This window comes from Rhinoderma darwinii, chromosome 1 (genome assembly GCF_050947455.1).
Source record: "Rhinoderma darwinii isolate aRhiDar2 chromosome 1, aRhiDar2.hap1, whole genome shotgun sequence".
Classification (NCBI taxonomy): domain Eukaryota; kingdom Metazoa; phylum Chordata; class Amphibia; order Anura; family Rhinodermatidae; genus Rhinoderma; species Rhinoderma darwinii.
Genome location: NC_134687.1, coordinates 390060089 through 390077728, shown reverse-complemented (window position 1 = coordinate 390077728; position 17640 = coordinate 390060089). Strand labels below are relative to the sequence as shown.

At 41.3% G+C, this 17640-nt stretch overlaps 1 protein-coding gene across 2 annotated transcripts in view; it reads left to right on the top strand.

Moving 5' to 3' along the window:
- TUT7 (terminal uridylyl transferase 7) overlaps positions 1-17640 on the top strand; it is a 75849-nt gene that overhangs the window by 47122 nt on the left and 11087 nt on the right. For both annotated transcript variants that reach the window (XM_075828775.1, XM_075828782.1), the window contains exons 13-20: positions 207-1285; positions 8712-8862; positions 9470-9556; positions 9727-9827; positions 9917-9974; positions 11481-11584; positions 15277-15366; positions 15451-15564. In XM_075828775.1, coding sequence (XP_075684890.1) covers positions 207-1285; positions 8712-8862; positions 9470-9556; positions 9727-9827; positions 9917-9974; positions 11481-11584; positions 15277-15366; positions 15451-15564 — 1784 coding nt within the window. The remainder of the gene's footprint in view (positions 1-206; positions 1286-8711; positions 8863-9469; positions 9557-9726; positions 9828-9916; positions 9975-11480; positions 11585-15276; positions 15367-15450; positions 15565-17640) is intronic.

Sequence of the window (17640 nt, the reverse complement as noted above, 5' to 3'; positions counted from 1 at the left end):
TATATTTATTAAAAGTTACATTTTTATTTAATCCACTATTTCTTCAGGGACATGGTATTATAGTTGGCTACCGCAACCTAGTGGGCCTCCGATTTTAATGGAATTTGTGACACCTATCCCAAAAGACAAGTTATGGGGTGGAAGTGTATGCTTGTCTGTGTCGAAATCACTAACCGCTTAACAATGTTCATCTTTTAAAATTCTAGATCCTTACTGTGTAAAGAGGAATGTCGCAAGATCAATGAACAGTCAGATAGTGTACGAGTACTTTCTTCACTGTTTGAAAGCAACCTACAAGTATTTTGCTTTGCCCCAAACAAAGTCTGGAAAAACCAGCACTCCAAAACTGACCAATTCTGCTACAAATGCGAAGCAAGAAGGTGCACAAACTGCTTTGAAGTGTCCAAATTCTGTTCAGGACATAAGCAAGAATCTGGAAGATTTAACCATCGATCATAATGATGGTTCAGCCTCTTCTGTAATGGCCCAGCCCAATCGCAGTGGGGTCCCTAAAGAGTTGGATAGTACAGTAAAGCAAAAACTAGTCTATAATATCACATACCCAGATGTTAAACTTGAAGATGCTGACTGCATAACAGAGGAGATTATTTTAGATGACCCAGAAGATTTCTTCCAGGGCTGTGAAGAACCAGAAAGTCCTCCTGAAGATTCTGATGATGACAATCCTTTAATGGAAAATGAGGGGCAAGGTGATTACATCATGATTGATCAAAGCTATGAGGATGATAGTGAAAGCGGAGAGGCAGCTTTGCCAGGCAATGAAGAAACTGACAGCTTGTCTGATTTTGAAGGAGGTATTGTGACGGCAGGAGAGGAAATTTGTTTGGAAAGCAGCGACTTCTATGTTAAAAAAGGTGACTTGGAGGAGGAGAGCACAGAGGGTACAGATGAACTAGAGGAAACTGTCCATGACTTTGGACTGGCAGCTGTAACTAATTCAGATGATGATGAGGAGGAGGAGGAAGATGATGAAGAACCCAGTTTGACTTTGAATCATAGGGAGCATTTCGATCTCCTAGATGATGATGATGCTGAGCTAGAGAACACTTACACTGGCTCCGGGGATGAACTGTTATCTGATGATGACCAAACTGGACCCGTATCTGCTATCCGTTCTAAAGACCATGAAAACGCCAATGAAGGACTTGCTAGTCCTGGACTCCCAAAAGCAAAAAAAGTCAAAAAGTCAGTTACTGAAAGCTCTGTCAATGAAGATGTTCGTATGTTTTATGACTTCAACAAAACAACATTTACAAAAGGCAAGGTGGGTTTGATAATGTGTAATATAAATTTGGTCACATTTACTCGTTTTTATATCTGTTTGTTTGAATAGCTAGAATGAAAGTGTCTCTGTGACCTGCCAGAAGTCTTCCGAAACAATAGTGACGTCAGAAGTTTTGATCTGTGGGTGTCCAGGTGATGAGACCCCCAACAATCACTGAAGAGAAGGGGTGAATCACTCCTGAGTGCTATGCCCCTTTGGCTATCACCATTTATGCTTGGCTGGTCTCGGGGCTTAGAGGTGTAAGGCTCAGACTTCCTATGAGCCTTTGCGACACTCCTTGCTGCTTTTATATTTTTTTTATATATATATATATATATATATATATATATATATATATATAATCTCTAAAGATTTTAAGTGGATTATACTAATTTAGTCATGCAGAAAAAAACATTCCTAAGAGTGCAAGACGAGACAGTCTGTCCATTCAACAAGTAACCATGAGGGTGCAGGACCACTCATTAAACATCAATAGGTACAGAATAACATAAAACCCAAACCGAAAGTTAACGTTCAGCTTTAACAAGGGGGTGGACAGAATGGGGGAGGGGGGATAATTTTTGGACACCGGAAGTAAGTCTCTACCATTTATAAGAGACCTCTAGGAAGCACGAGATGTGTAGGCCTGCCGTGGGCCCCAAGTTTGTTAAAAGCGTTTTAGGTTTTCCTGTGTCAGGGCAGTAGGGTTATTGTTAATTATGTAATAATTTAGTCTTTGGTTGAGCTTAGAGAAATCAAGGGTCTACTGCTTCCAAGCTTGTACTATAGATTTTTTTTTATTTTTATTTTTTTTATTTTTATTTTTTTACCAGTCAAGAAAAAAAAATAGTTTTTGCCTGCTGCGGGGAACACCTTCAACACACTTAAGTAGGGCTTCCTATGTGTTTCTACCCAAGGAAAACCCAGTAACGGTACTAATAACATTATATACCTTCGACCAAAAAAACAGGAGACCTTTGGATACATCCACCAGGTGTGATGCATATCACCTGGCGAGGAGAAACATCTAAAGCAATTGGGGGAGTATCCTGGAACAGCATTAGAAAATCTTAGTAGGGACAGGACACCAACTGAGTAAAACTTAGTGGTAGAAGATCTGGGAGAGGACAGCAAAGAACTCTATTCATAATTGTTAGTCTTCCTACAGAGTTGCTGATAGTTGCGAACCAATGTCCGCTTCCCATCTGTTGGTATAGTTGGGGTGGAAATTGGGATCCCTGTCTGTTTATACAACCTTATAGTAGGGATATCAGGCCTGGGGCATGGGGATCTGAATGACCCCTATAGTCAAAGGAGGCAGGTCTGAGTGGTGTTTTTCAGAAGCGAGCTTAATCTGCATGGATCTAAAGATTTCCCCAGAGGTGAGGCTGTATTTCTTTTAGAAAGGGAGGACCCATCTAGGGAAAAAGTTATAAATCCGGAAGAGCTTTCTGGCTGACCAATTCTGAAATATTATATGAGAGGTGTGTGCTAGGGGTAGGGCATGTAGAGTATGGCCTGTTTACCGCTCTTATTGGCTCTCCAAGTGGACTGGGAACTGCTGAAACCTATGATGAGTGACACCGCTCTCCATAGGATCAAGTAGAGAAAGCGTGTCGCTGAGCCTGCTAAGCAACCATCCTGGTCCAATATATACAGATAGAAGCAGCAAGTAATCTAACGTGAAAGACTGACACATGGAATACCATAATGGAGCACATGAAAAGTTTGTTTCGGCTGGAGTGTCCTTTTAAATAATCTTGTTGTGGGTTAGCACTTCAATTGGTTTTTCTGCATTTTATTCTGGCAGGGATGGATAAAATATAGTCATGAAATTGTATGTTCTATCATTTGTCCCTCCATGTCAGAAAGGCACGCTGAGAGGTTAGCTCTGCCGGTCTTTCCTATCTGGGAGCTGAAGATGACAGGACTCCTTTTGGGGTGTGGATGAATATTCACACCCCTCCCCCCGGTTCCTCAGGGATTCTCTGTGCACTGTTGATTCCTGCGCCTTATTTCTTTGTACGTCAGTTCTGTTTTGTTTTTTAGTCCCTGGTCTTTTCTTCAACCTAGGCTCCAGCTCCTGCCACCTCTTCAGGGTTGGTGGATGGACCTTTCATCAGTCAGTGGCCTATGACACTTGAGCACTCTTTTCTTGCGCATCGTTTTCCTAATCCCCATCATGTGACAGCCTTCGTCCAATCATGGCCTTTCGGAGGCGTCCACCATTCGGACAGATGAGCTCGGGACACAGGACCTCTTGCAGAGCTGCTGCTGCCTCTAGGACAACAACATGTCCTAATAACGCTAGGATCAGCCCTTGGAGCATATTTTTCACTCTTGTTCCTTCCTGTAGTCTCAGCAAGGTTTTACTGCAGCTAGAGGTAAAAAACCAGTAGGCCTAGGTGGAACTGCGCAGCCATTACACCCTTTTCTACGGGGGAGTAATTGTCCTGTAATAGCAGTACATGAGTGAAATTGTCAGTCACTCCCGCTCCCTATCTGGGTAGGAGTTCTGTGACCCCTCTACTGCCATGTCCGCCCCCAGAGGAGAACCGCCCCGCCCTGCACTACCTATAAATGTTCACTATGCCTGCACGAAGTGCAGTTCAAATTTTTCATGCGGTCAGCCTATTACTTTCCATCCGATGCATGCCAACCCTCTGTGACTTACCACCAATGGTACCCGCATCTAGTGCTGAAGGGGCCAAACCAGAATGGGCTCACTCTTTGTCATGCGGAGCGATGTTCTACACCTGAAGATCTTTCCGCTGATGCATATGGTCTCATAAAATTTTTCCTTCCCACTTGAAATTTAAGGAAGTCGTTTTTTTTAAAGAGTGGAACACCCTGACAAGAAGTTCATACTAATAGTTTGGATCTTATGTAACCCTTTCCAGAAGCGGTCTCTTCCTAGTGGTCGAAATTTCCAGTGGTGGTTTCCCGCCTAGTCAAAACGACTATGATCCCTATGGCGGATGCAGCATCATTCCACGATGCTCTGAACTGCTGCAATGAATCCTTCTCCAGGTCCTCCTTTTGAAACTACTGGGTCGGCATTATACCCAATCTTTGCTACGGCTTGAGTCCGCAGGGCTGCCATGGAGTGGATTCGCCAACTCCATCATAGTATTCTTTCAGGGACACCTCGAAGAATTGATGGACCTCACCCACCGACTTTACAACGGACAACCTTGTTCTGTGCCCCTGCTTCTATCGTGGCAAACATTCAAGCCCATTCTGCGGACAGCTGACACTGCGTCAAAACAACCCTAAAGGCGCTTTCCTTCGCTTCTCCTGTCTATTTTAAAAAAAAATATATATATTTTAATTTTTTTGGTACTTGCCTGGATGAGATTCTCATAGGCTATGAATAGTTCTCTTTTGCAAAAGACCATGACCCAATGTTCTGTCTTCTAGGAAATCGAAATCACGTTTTTGTCCCTTTTTGAATGTTTACCAATCCACACGATCCTCCCGACAGGCTTGTTCTCGGAATCTTTAAGTCTAAGTACTTGATGTGCCATGCGACAAAGTTTTATATAACACAAACTGTTACCGTGTATGTGACACAAACCAATTAATCTGTTAATCAAACTTACATTTCAGTGTGACCCTTGTCCCTGACTTTCTTTGCATAGATGTGACTGAGCTGAACACAGGGCCTACACTGGTCTGCAGTACGCCTGCTTTGTGATGGGATGAGGATGGAATTCATTTTTGAGTAGATCTGCTTACACAGATATTCCTTGCAAGACTTATGTGGACTTATGACGAATGAGGGGACATGTTGTATAAGGGGTGACAGCTGCTGTTTATAGAATTGCACTGCGTGCAACAGATTGGCTCCTACGTCCCGGTTAAAATCTGCACCCTTGGCTTGATTAATGGCTCTAGCATGCGCAGATTCCATTGGTTTCTTTAGTGACATCTCGTGCAAACAATCTACGTTCCCTGGCCCTGAAGAAGCATTAATCGAGCCAAGTGGGTGTCGATGGGCTAGGTTTACACTTGCTGGGCTTATGACTCGGCGTGCCAGCTGTGGAACACGTGCCGTAGGTTGCTGACCCCTGCAGTAGGGCATCAGTCATCCCCCTATCTGGACAACATACTGATATGATAGTCTTTGATAATGGAAGACCATCAAGCCAGTCTCAAATTCACACTGGATACCTTGGCCTGCTTCAGTTGGATAATCCGCTTCAGGTCTTTTCTGCCTCCTTCCCAGAAAATTACGTTTCTTGGCATGACTTTCGACACGCTCTCAGCGAGGCCATTTCATTCCCGTTCTCCTCAAAGGGCGACTCCTTGTACCAGAAGACTCTTCTACCCCCTACGTTAGTCCCTCGGCTGGTGGCAGCCCAGGGCCGATTCCTGCTCCGGTGGTCCTTTCCATGGATGCGAGTCTCTGTGGGGGGGCAGCCTTTGGAGCCTCACGCTCCAGGGCCTGTGGTCCTGGCAGCACACCTCCCCATAAACTTCCTAGCATTGAGGGCGATCTTCCTGTTCGTGCAGCATTGGATGACCCTTCTGTCTGGTTGGACCATGTCATGGTAGTGGCCTATCTGAATTACTAAGGCGGAACCTGAAGTGCAGCCGTGATGGCAGAAGCACCCAGGATCTTTAAGTGGGCAGAATTGCACGTTCCCTCTTTTGGAGGTACACATTCCAGGTGTCAAAAACTGGGTCGCACCTACCTAGGCAAATGGTCTCTCCATTACCAGGTTTTCGACCAGATATGCTACAGGTGTGGCTTTCTGGATGTGAACTTGGTGTCCAGGCTCACCCGTAAGATTCTTTACTTCATATTGCGAGCTCAGGGTCCCAAATGAAGCTGTGGATGCCCTGGTGGCCTCATGGGACCAGTTCAGCCTGATTTTATCTTTCTGCCCAGATGAAGCCTGTGCTGAAATGCATGTTAGGATTGGTGCCTTCCTGGTGTATACTATACAGGGTATGTATTGAGGTATGGTACATTTGTTGCATTTGCTTCTGAACATGTTTTTTTTTTTTTCTTTCCCATTCGTTTTTATTATAAGTTTTTCCCAAAAACTATATACAATATTACACAATTTATCCCCATCCACCCACCCCCTCCCTGCCATACAAAATCCATCCAAATCCTACAAAACAAACATTACAAAATCAATATCTGATTTCCACCTAACCAATAATATACAACCTTCTCATACTAAACACGTCAAAAATAGGAACGGCCATTGGCTACTTCAACCCCGCCACACCTGCAATCCGAATAGAGTATTGGTCTTAAAAAGTATCTCAGACCCCCTAGACTAGTTGTCTTTCTGGTTAGTTTTTAATAAAGAATCCAACAATTCATCCTTTAAATTGTGATAAAGGGTATAAACAGTCACAGGATTTGTAGCCAATGGCACATCCATGGATACCAAATTTCATAAAATTTTGTTTTATTTATTTTATACAAATATACGCAAATTGTAAGGCCGAATTAACATCTTTCCCACTCTAACCTAACCTATTGGGGACCTCCATTCCTATCCATTTGGACATGATTACTTTCCTGGAGAAATACAGCAACTTTGTAATAGCCTTTTTCTTGTGTCCCTTTTTAAATGTATCTCCTCTAAGTCCCCTAGTATGCATACTACAGCATTTTCCTGTACGATTACTTCATAAATAGTTTTAATCCGGTCCAACACCATTCTCCAGTATTGTTGGATCTTCTCACTCTCCCATAACCTGTGGAAAAGACTCCCTATAGCGACTTTACATTTCAGAGAATCGGGGTTCCCATTTTTAAAAAAATTTGCCACCCTATAGGGGGAATAATAAGCTCTATACAGTATATATAGTTGAGTCACTCCACCCGCTGGGCTCTTAGACAAGTGAGGGATGGCATTTTGTTATTCTATCCCATTGATTCAGTGAAAGCTCACCTACATCGCTTTCCCATCGAACTCTTACATCTATCGGTAATTCCTGCTTACTTCCTTTAATCCGTATACCATCTGGATATACCATATGTTATTTGTATGTTGCTTCTCACTTCCTCTATATGCTCTTTGAAACTTTCTGAGGTTTACTTACATATCTTGCATGTGTTCCTATGCAACTACTTAGCTGGCAGCACTTTATCTATGATTATTTATGACTTATATATTCGCTGTCTCTGTAGATCTCATTCCGGTGATGTCGCTTTATCCGTTGTGGGACTCTATTAACACTTACAACATAAATCTAAAACTAAAGATACTTGATATTTTCTCTAGAACTTTGGTGCTTTGACCCATTCTTATTCTGTATGCATATGTATGCAGCCCTGTATTGTTCTCATCCCCATCACCACCTTCTCTTGCTCTTCCTCAGGATCCGGTTGTGGTCCATGTCCTTTTGTTTTTCTACCCGGGGGTGGAGGGGAATGCTCTATCCACAACTTAGGTGTGGTCTATGCCTTATGGGTTTACCTAACTCACGTCTTGATTCCGCAGAGCAGATTCCTTATTTTGTTGCTGCGGAAGGGTCTGGCGGCGCTGACTACCATTGGCCGCAAAAATTGGTTGGCTATCCGGGAGGTGTAGTGGGTCAAGGGTAGGGAGACCCGTTCTGGGTTACGGCTTATTCCACTAAAGCGATTAGAGCTGCATGTGCTGTGCGCCATGCCGCCATCAGGCTTCTGCTCTCCATGTGTGCAAGGTGGCTACCTGGATGTCTTTGCACACATTCACCATGTTCTACAGGATGCTTTGCTTTGTTGATAGGTTATGCAGGAATCTGTGGACTGGGCAACTGCTTTTTTTTTTTTATTCTTCTGTTCCTGCCCCTGGGGACTGCTTCAGAACATCCCATAGTCTCTCCTAATGATACGCACGAGAAATGGGGATTTTTCAGAGTACTCGCAATAAAAGCCTCTTCTTGTCCAATTCATTGGAGGACACCGCTCCCACGGAATTGTGATACATGTTTTGTTCTTCAGTGAGTTGGCCCTTTTTTTTTTTTTTTTTAAACTGGGTTCTGTTTATAGTGCCTTACCGTGTTTTCTGCTACTCTTTATGTGCATACTGAATTCACTCAGAATTAAGTGTTAGCTACAGGATATACCACACCTACAGACGATAAGTGTCAAGTGTGTGTGTCCGTGTGTGTCCGTGTCCCCCCACCAAATGAACTGGATGAGGTTTTATGGTGAGTACTTAAAAAAACAAAAAATAATCTCCTTATTTTCTCCATTCATATACTTTCAGACTCCTGCACAATAGTTTAGCTATATTCCATTGTTAGATGACAGCTAAGAGTTTTGGGTTCCCAGTATACTTTAATCATGTTGAATACGTTTCAGAATTCTGCAGGTTACCAAAGTATTTGCTGAAATGCTGAATATTTTATGTAGATCTGAACTGTTAAAATGTATTTAAAAATACAAAACTTTTTCCTATTTGCAATCTAGCTCCCCACTGTTGTGTGTAACTTGTGCAAGAAAGAAGGGCACCTAAAGAAGGACTGTCCAGAAGACTTTAAAAAAATTGAACTGGAACCTTTGCCACCGCTTACTGCTAAATTTCGACATCTGTTGGATCAAGTTTGTATCCAGTGTTACGGTGAGTAGTTAGCGAATGGAAAGGATATGCTGCATGTTCTGGCACTTCGTACACGGTCATGAATCACATCCTTAAAAATGCGCGGATAGAGCAAGGAGTACATTGGAACATTTTATTACAGCCCAAGAATACAACCTTATACATGATCTAATGTCTGACTTCTATTATGTTAATCTTGAGCCCAGTGCATCAACTTCTCAATTTACATAGCCGGCTGCAAAATGTTGCTGGTTGCCTGCCTGAAGCCAACCACATTGACAGCTCCTCCTCCCTTTACAAACATGCCGGTTGGATCCATCACATGATTCCCAGCTCTGGTGTAGTGCATTTTGGGAGATTTTTTTTTTTTTTTTTTTGTTTATTTCGTCTCCCCTACATCAGACTAATAAATAATGGCTGGAGCCATTACCATTACGTTTCCCACAATGCAACCCAGCAGAGGGCTACAATGAGGCATCAGATGAATAAAGAAAAGTATTTACAAGGTTAATCTATGTTCTATGTGGATTATAACTGTAAATGATCAATGTGGAGTTGCTTAAATCAGAAGAACTTGTACTATATAAGATTCTTACCTTTTTATGTATTACTTATTTGTCTTGTACAGAGGATTTTCGCCCTACTTCCCTAGAGGATAAAGCCCGGGAACATATAAGACATGATTTGGAGGACTTTATCAAACGTGAATTTAAGGGTAAATATCATTTTATATATAACAAACCTAGTCGGATTGACATAGGTTAGTCACTCCTCTACCATCACCTGATTACCGTGAGTGACCATTACTGAAATCGCTGATTTTGCCCATTACTGAGACTGAATGCGACTATTCTATTTAACTTTAACCATACTCTTTCTTCATAGGAGCCAGGCTCAATTTGTTTGGTTCTTCAAAAAATGGTTTTGGGTTTAAACAGAGCGATTTGGATATCTGCATGACATTTGAGGGTCTTGAAACTGCAGAGGTAATTGAAAAAGTTTTGGTCAAATACAATGCAGGCACTTTAATTACGTATTAACATGTTGATGGTTGTTTTTTTTTTTTTCTTTCTAGGAACTAGATTGTATACGGACCATTGAAGAGCTGGCAAGGCACCTTCGAAGACATCAGGGTAATCTATAAATGTTAACTTTAATGTATACATTATGACTTTTTTGTGTGTATGACTGCTAAGTACAACACTGTAATAACCTGCATGATACATAATAAACAAACTCCTAATGAGTCGAAAGTCAAAGCTAGAACTTTAATTATTGGGATAATTTTAAAGGGGACATCAAAAGACTGGAAATGGTGGAGCAATCTGATGAGGGCTCTGAAATTTTGGCTACTTAATTGGGTAATTTTTTTTTTTAACTTTTTTTTATCGGTTTCCTATATATTCACCCACTATATACAGTACTTTGTACACAAAAAAAAAACCTTTAAAGCAGCCTAGTTACCAAAAACATCTGTAGCTTTTAGCAGGAACCTTGTCATAGGTAGAGTTGCAGATTACATTAAACATTTAAGAAACACTGTTGCGGCACAATTCCATAAAACCATAAACTCTATAGTTTTCACACACCACTCTTCTACCAAACCTATATGATATACAAAATATATACTGCTATACTTTGAGGTTTTCCCGGACTCCGATATTGATGGACCTATCCTTAGAATAGGACATCAATATCCAATTGTTGGGGATCCAACTCCCGGCACCCCCACCGATCAGCTGAATGAAGTGGCTGGGGCACTCCTGCGAGCGCTGTGGCCTCTTGATTGTTTACAAGGCACAGCTTTGTATATTTAGCAGTGGCTTTGCCTGGTATTGCAGCTCAGTGCCATACACTATAATGGGACTGCGCTGCAGAACCAGGCATAGCCACTGCCGAATGTATGGAGCGGTGCCTGGTAAACAATCAAAAGGCCACAGCGCTTCCAGGAACTCTGCGGCTCCTTCAATAGTCTGATTTGTAGGGGTGCTGGGAGTCGACCCCACACCGGTCTGATATTGATGACCAATCTTAAAGATTATGCCATCAAAATCAAAGAGAACCTCTCTCACTCTTACTATATGATACCTCTAGCTATAATATCAAATTTCTAAAATATTCTTCTAATCCTTCTCCCTAATTTTCTTTATAACCCACAGACCACTGCTCAGTTTTCTTAAAATTGCATCTGAGAAACTGGTTTTGTGCTGCAAGTTTCCTGACATTGTACAATGTGCTATTCTGGATTTTTACCACTTATTGTAATTTGATTTCATTTGGCGCCATGTACTAGCGAGTTCCTCTACGGTTTACCTGCACCATTTTAGCGGATTGCAATGAACCTACCTGCTATTTACTTTTGGGGTGTTTGTCACGCAGGAAGTGGTTGTCCAAATAAGACTCAACATCTGTGTTCACCGATATTTATTGGGACAAAATTCAGCTATGATGAGGTGTATCCTCGTAATTCCTCTTACCTGGTCAGGTAGTAGTTTGGTTGGACTAGGTGGTAGTATTTAGAAATGAGCAAGAAAAAAAACAAAACACTTCTGTATTCCAAGTGTTAGAGTCTTAGCAGATTGTATTTGTCTGTCTTGCATTTACATGCTAATAAGCCTTTTTTTTTTTTTTACTCCAAGGTTTGAGGAACATTCTTCCCATTACCACAGCTAAAGTGCCAATTGTAAAGTTCTACCATGTAAGAAGTGGACTCGAAGGAGACATCAGTTTATACAACACACTGGTAAGTACATAGTTGTTGAAGCAATTCAATTAAATCCATAGTTTTCTAGATTACATTCTACTCTTTCTGTGTCTTTTGGATCATTGTGATGTGGATTATATCATGATTATTTAACCCCTTAGTGACCGGTGTGAATATAAGAAAAAGCGATTCTCGGCATTGTTTTTCTTTATTTTTTATCCCGTTCACGTTTCACGCTAAATAACCAGTTCGATTAATTCTTCAGGTTATTACGGTCGTGTAGATACTTAATATGTGTAGGTTTTTGTTTTTATTTAGTGTAGGGGCAATAAAATGTATTTTATTCAAAATAATTACTTTTTGGGGGGGGACTTTTTTTTTTATTTTATTTTTTTTTTTCCTACTTTTTTTTTTTTTTTTTAAATCCCATTAAGTGATAACTTTATTTATAACTATTTTTTACTTATAATGTATTCGCATACTCCTGTATGCTAATACATTATACTGTGTCACTATGACACAGGCTGCTGATCGGGCAACACATAGTGTGCCTGGACAGCAGGCAAACGGAACACACAGCCCTGGGGTCCTTGGTATGTCCCCAGGGCTGACTGCAGAGGGATTCCCCGGTGTTTGATCGCATCACCGAAACGACGGTGATGCGTTCAAAGAGGGGCATTACCTTTGATCATGCCGCGGTCACGGACCGAGACAATCAAAGGGTTAAACAGCTGCGGTCCGAATGTTTTCCGACCCCAGCTGTGTTCAGGAGGCTCCTCTGAGATCAGGAGCTGTTAGTTACAGCTCCTGCCGCTCATCATCCTCCTCTACAGCGACGCCAAAAGACGGTGGGTGGTCATTAAGGAGTTAAAAGCAGTGTCATCAGTCTGCAGCCAGGGGAGGCCGCCATAACTGGAGCCGCTCTTACAAAGTGGATCTCCATTTTAAATTAAAGATTGAATGAAGTCCATCTGCCTTTTATAGGTCATCTGCATAGGTGTTGTCCATGTAAGACAACCCCTTTTTTTAATGTTTAGGCTTTCACTATACATTCCTATGAATTCGTTTAAATTCAAAGGGGTCTCTCCATCTCAGACAGCTATGGCATATCCACAGGATATGTCGCCGGCCTCATCCAGGCAGAGAATGAATAAAGAGGTGGCCATGGCTCTCTCCATCCACTTCTATCAGAGCTATAGAAACCGCTGAGCAAGAGCTAAAAAAAAAGTTCCAGGATGTAATCTTTTTTTATTTTTGTTTTCAGATCTACTGATCTTCAGTTTACAATCTATTCCTAGTTTCAGGCTTTTCTCATATGGTCATGTCCCTCTCAGTAATACATGCTGGTTGTGAAGTGTGTTCAGGATGCTGCTGCCTTCACTAGTTCTTGTAATCACGGACCGTGCACACAGCTACAGTCCTGTGCATGAGGCCTTAAACTTCATTCGCTATCTATGTCCGTACCCAATCTTTAGTGAAAAATCTGCCAATCTCTAGCTCTACCCATTAACCCCTTCAGGACCCAGCCTGTTTTGGCCTCCAGGACACAGCTGATTTTTTTCCAAATCTGACGTGTTACTTTGTGGTAATAGCGTTGGAATGCTTTTACCTATCCAAGCGATTCTGAGATTCTTTTCTCGTGACATGTTGTACTTTTATGTTAGTGAAAAAATTTTGTCGATAATTTTGGTATTTATTTATGAAAAAAATTAGCATTTTTCTAAATTTAAACGGATCTGCTTGTAAAACAGATAGTAATACCACACAAAATAGTCACTAGTTAATATTTCCCATATGTCTACTTTATGTTTGCATAGTTTTTTGAACGTCCTTTTATTTTTCTAGGACGTTACAAGGCTTCTAAGTTTAGCAGCAGTTTCTCATATTTTAAAGGGAATGTGTCGCTAGAAAAAAAAAAAAAAAAAAATAATATATATATATATATATATATATATATATATATTTATTTTAAGTTAAACTGTTAGTATATAAATGATTACATATTGTTCTAATTTTTTCACAAGTCAGGAAATATTATAAATTGGATTCTAATTTATAATCTTTCCATGTGCTGGTCACTAGAGGGAGCAATTCCCAAAATTGCAGCATTGGCATGTGATAAAGCAACCACATTGCTTTATGCTGTAAAATTGGAGAAGACACACTCGCTCTAGTGTACTCAAACAATCCCCCCTCCTTTATGCTGGCTAGTGCCAGGAGAAAGGAGGGGGTTGAATGTTCAAACCTCCTACACTGTGCATTAGCTCAAAAAATGTCGGCACACAGTGTAGGAGGATTAGATACAGTGGTAATCACATAGTATAACACGAACATACACAAACATAACTTACCTGCCGCTGCCTCCGCTCCTAGTCCTTGCTTCTGAACATATGGACGGAAGCCGCGACCGGAAGTAGTCCTCTTACTGTCCGGCCGCGGCTTCCGGTCCACATGAAAATGGCGCCGGATGTCGCTCGGCCGAAAACCTTCCTTTTGGACTGTGTAGGAGCGGCGCATGCGCCGTTCCCACACAGACTGCGTACGCTATAGCGAATGGAACGGCTCCCGTTCGCATTCACTATGGGGATGTATGTGCCGTATTCCATCTCTGTATGTGTCCTTAATTGACTGGGGAACAAAAAAAAAAATGTATGGGTCACGGTATAGGGCAACACACTTATGTTTTACTATGTTACAAAATAAAAACAAATTTGTTTAAAAAAAAAATATATATATATAAATTTTGGTATTGCCATAATCTGACTGACCCGCAGGAAAAAGTTCACATGTCATTTTTTTGTAAACTATGGCAGAATTGCCGTTTTTGGTTTTTTTCCCAATACCACTCCACAGCATACATTTTTAAGTTTCTCAGTACATTTAAATGGTACCATTTAAAGAAAAGCAAAAGAACATCCCCACATACATGTTGACAAAACAATAAAAAAAAGTTATGACTCTTGGGTTGCAAAGGGGAAAAAGCAAGTGTCCTTAAGGGGTTAATGTGTTTAAAAAAAAAAAAAAGTTAGTCAGTTATGTGAAGATGGATATGGCTGCCAGCAGTATGTCAGGACAACTGCAATCAGGTTGTCTGCGTTCAGGATATAGATAGATGGATGGATGGATGGATGGATGGATGGTTTGGGCTACCCTAACTTTTTTTTTTTTTTTTCTTTAAGGTGTTTAATTCTTGTATTTTAACACATTATATATAATTTATTTTTCCAGCCTCGAACCAGATTTTGGTCTTTTTAGTTCTAGTGATTTTCTGAAGATGTGTACATGTAGGCGTAAAGTATAAATGCTGCACGTATTGAACTTTTATTTTTGGGTGCATCTAATTTTCGGCTTTGGTCACACGTTTAGCTATTCACATCAGTTTTTGCATACTATTGCATGACGCTGACTGTGTGTGTCAAAATGCCACTCAGCACTTTATAATGTGTCACCCGTCTCCTTTCAGAAAATATATCTGTATGGGGTTTAACTATGTTTTTTTTTTTTTTTGTTTTTGTAATTTCCGTTTAATTGGCAAAAGTGAGAATGTCCTGACTACCAGAGGTGCAAAATGGGCAAAAAACCCTGGCAGTGCAAGGGTTAAGGCAGATGCTCTTTAATTCTGCCATTGTTTTATATACCTCTATTCTAATTTCTTTAAATTCCGGTCATTCAGGGTGCGTATTCAAGGCGCACCATATGCAAATGACTACCTTATGTTACTTGTTTTGCAGGCTCTTCATAACACTCGTCTTTTAGCATCATATTCTGCTATCGACTCAAGAGTAAAATATCTTTGTTATATTATGAAAGTCTTCACCAAGGTACAGGCTTTGTTTTCAAGATTTTAATTTCACATCTCATTTCTGTTGACTTAATCTTACAAAATGTCACTCTTCCCACAAAAGATGTGCGACATAGGAGATGCATCCCGAGGCAGCCTTTCGTCATATGCATACACTCTTATGGTGCTGTACTTTCTTCAGCAGAGGAACCCGCCTGTTATCCCCGTTCTCCAAGAGGTGAGCCAGGATTCATTCACGCATCCATGATATTAACGGTGTCTGGTATAATTAATGTGAAAGGGATCAAACTGACCGTATGGAAGTGCTTAGTGAGACCACAAGAAGCCAGGTTAACATACCGCGTTCACATAGTGATTTCGCTGTGAACTCCTGCCAAGTAAGTGTTCTGCGTGAAACCGCTCCATTCTTCCCCTACCCGACTTTGGCGTATGGATACGTCAAATGTCGGGAAGGGGTTAAAGCAGACTGACGTACATTGATGTCTTATGCGAGGGCTAGTTGGAGCAGAATTCGATACGTGTACATCATTCTGATCGCGTGGGCACGAACTGTGCCAGCGTGATCACCGCGGAAGGTCACTGTGACTGACAGCTGGGCTCCCGCTGCAATGTTCGTGGTCCGTGGACTCCTATTCTAGCAGTTTAACACCTTTGATGCCACAGTTGCTATTTATTGATTCTACGAAGTGGTTTGAAAGAGGGAGAAGCACACACGGTCACCCATTTGTGGCCCGCGTACTTCATTGTGAGCCACCGATGGATTGCCATGGCAGCCGGGGGCCTAACAAAAAATCCCAGGCCTGCCATTGCTGTCTGCCGTTTTAGGCTGTGCCAGAGGCACGCCCTAATAGATTGCCTGTCCGTTTTACACTGACCGGCAATAATGCTTTTTGATATGAGGTATACCTCAATTTGATCTATTTGATATGAGGTATACCTCAAGCATTGTATCAGCGATATCGCATTGTGAAGTCCCCTAGTGGGACGAGAAAATATTTAATGCAGTGAAATAAAGCTTATAAATAAACAAATTTTTTTTACACAAAGTGGTATTTTGACAAAAGGGTCAAAAAAATAATAATAATCCGGCAATACCATATGTGTTTATTTTTTTTTGTTTTGTTTTTTCTTTAATGACCCATACTATTGGGTCTTTATTTAAACCACAGGCTGTATGTTAAAAAAAAAAAATTGGGATTGCTTTTTTTCCATCTCGGGGCCCCCCCCCCCCCCCCCCCCCCAAAAAAATTTAACAAAAGTTAATACTTTATATGTACCCCAAAATTGTTCTATAAGAAAAATTTGCACCGTCCTGCAAACAAGTCCACGATCCACTGTATTAATGTTATGTTCCATATGCTGCACGGTGAATCGCGTAAATCGTCATTGCAAGTGATAGCTTAACTGGAAGCCTACACTGGACTTGGTTTTATTTTTCAAGACGACTTAGTGGGTCCAAAGGATCCCGTAGATCAACTGGCAGTTGCCACCCCCCTTTAAAGATGTATGACTGCAAACTTTAATATCTGCCCAAAAAGCATAAAATGCAATGGGAAAGATTTATCTAAACTGGTGTAAAAGAAAAATAAGGTTGTTACCTATAGCAACCAATCAGATGCCAGTGGTCCCTTTGAAAAGTGACCACATTTTGAATTCCTCCTATGGGGTGAGGAATCATTGATATAGGGATTGATTGGACTAATAAGACATTGTACAAGCAGTGCCTTTTTAAAACCTAAAGTTTCTACAAGACACCTCTAGATGAATACCATAGCAGCGATCAGCAACCTTCGGTACTCCTGCTGTTGTGGAACTTCAACTCCCAGCATGCCTTGCCAGCCAAAGGTTTCATTATTCCAGCCAAAGGTTGTCGGGGCATACAGAACAGAGGTGGTGCGGAAGGTTGCTGACCCATGCCCTTGATGAACAAACTAAAAATGTAAAAGAATAAATCACATTTCTTTGACACTGTCCAATAATGAACTTGTAATGTGTTCCTTAAAGGCGTTTCCCAGCTATACAGAAAACCTGCAGTAAATCTCTCAAAATCAGCAGGTGTTCTGCATCGCAGTAAGGCTGTCCGTTCTGATTGGACAGTGTCACAGCGATGCACGAAGCAACGCCTACTGAGATGTGGGCTCCTCCTCTCTGTACCTTTTACTTCAAATTATCATATTAGGTGGAATCGGGAGGAGGCGGGGAATAAGGGGAGGAATGTGTTTTTGGTTTTTTTTTTAAAAAAAGACTGGTCCTCCTATTAGAATCTCGGTAATCGACTGGCGAGCGAGAGGAG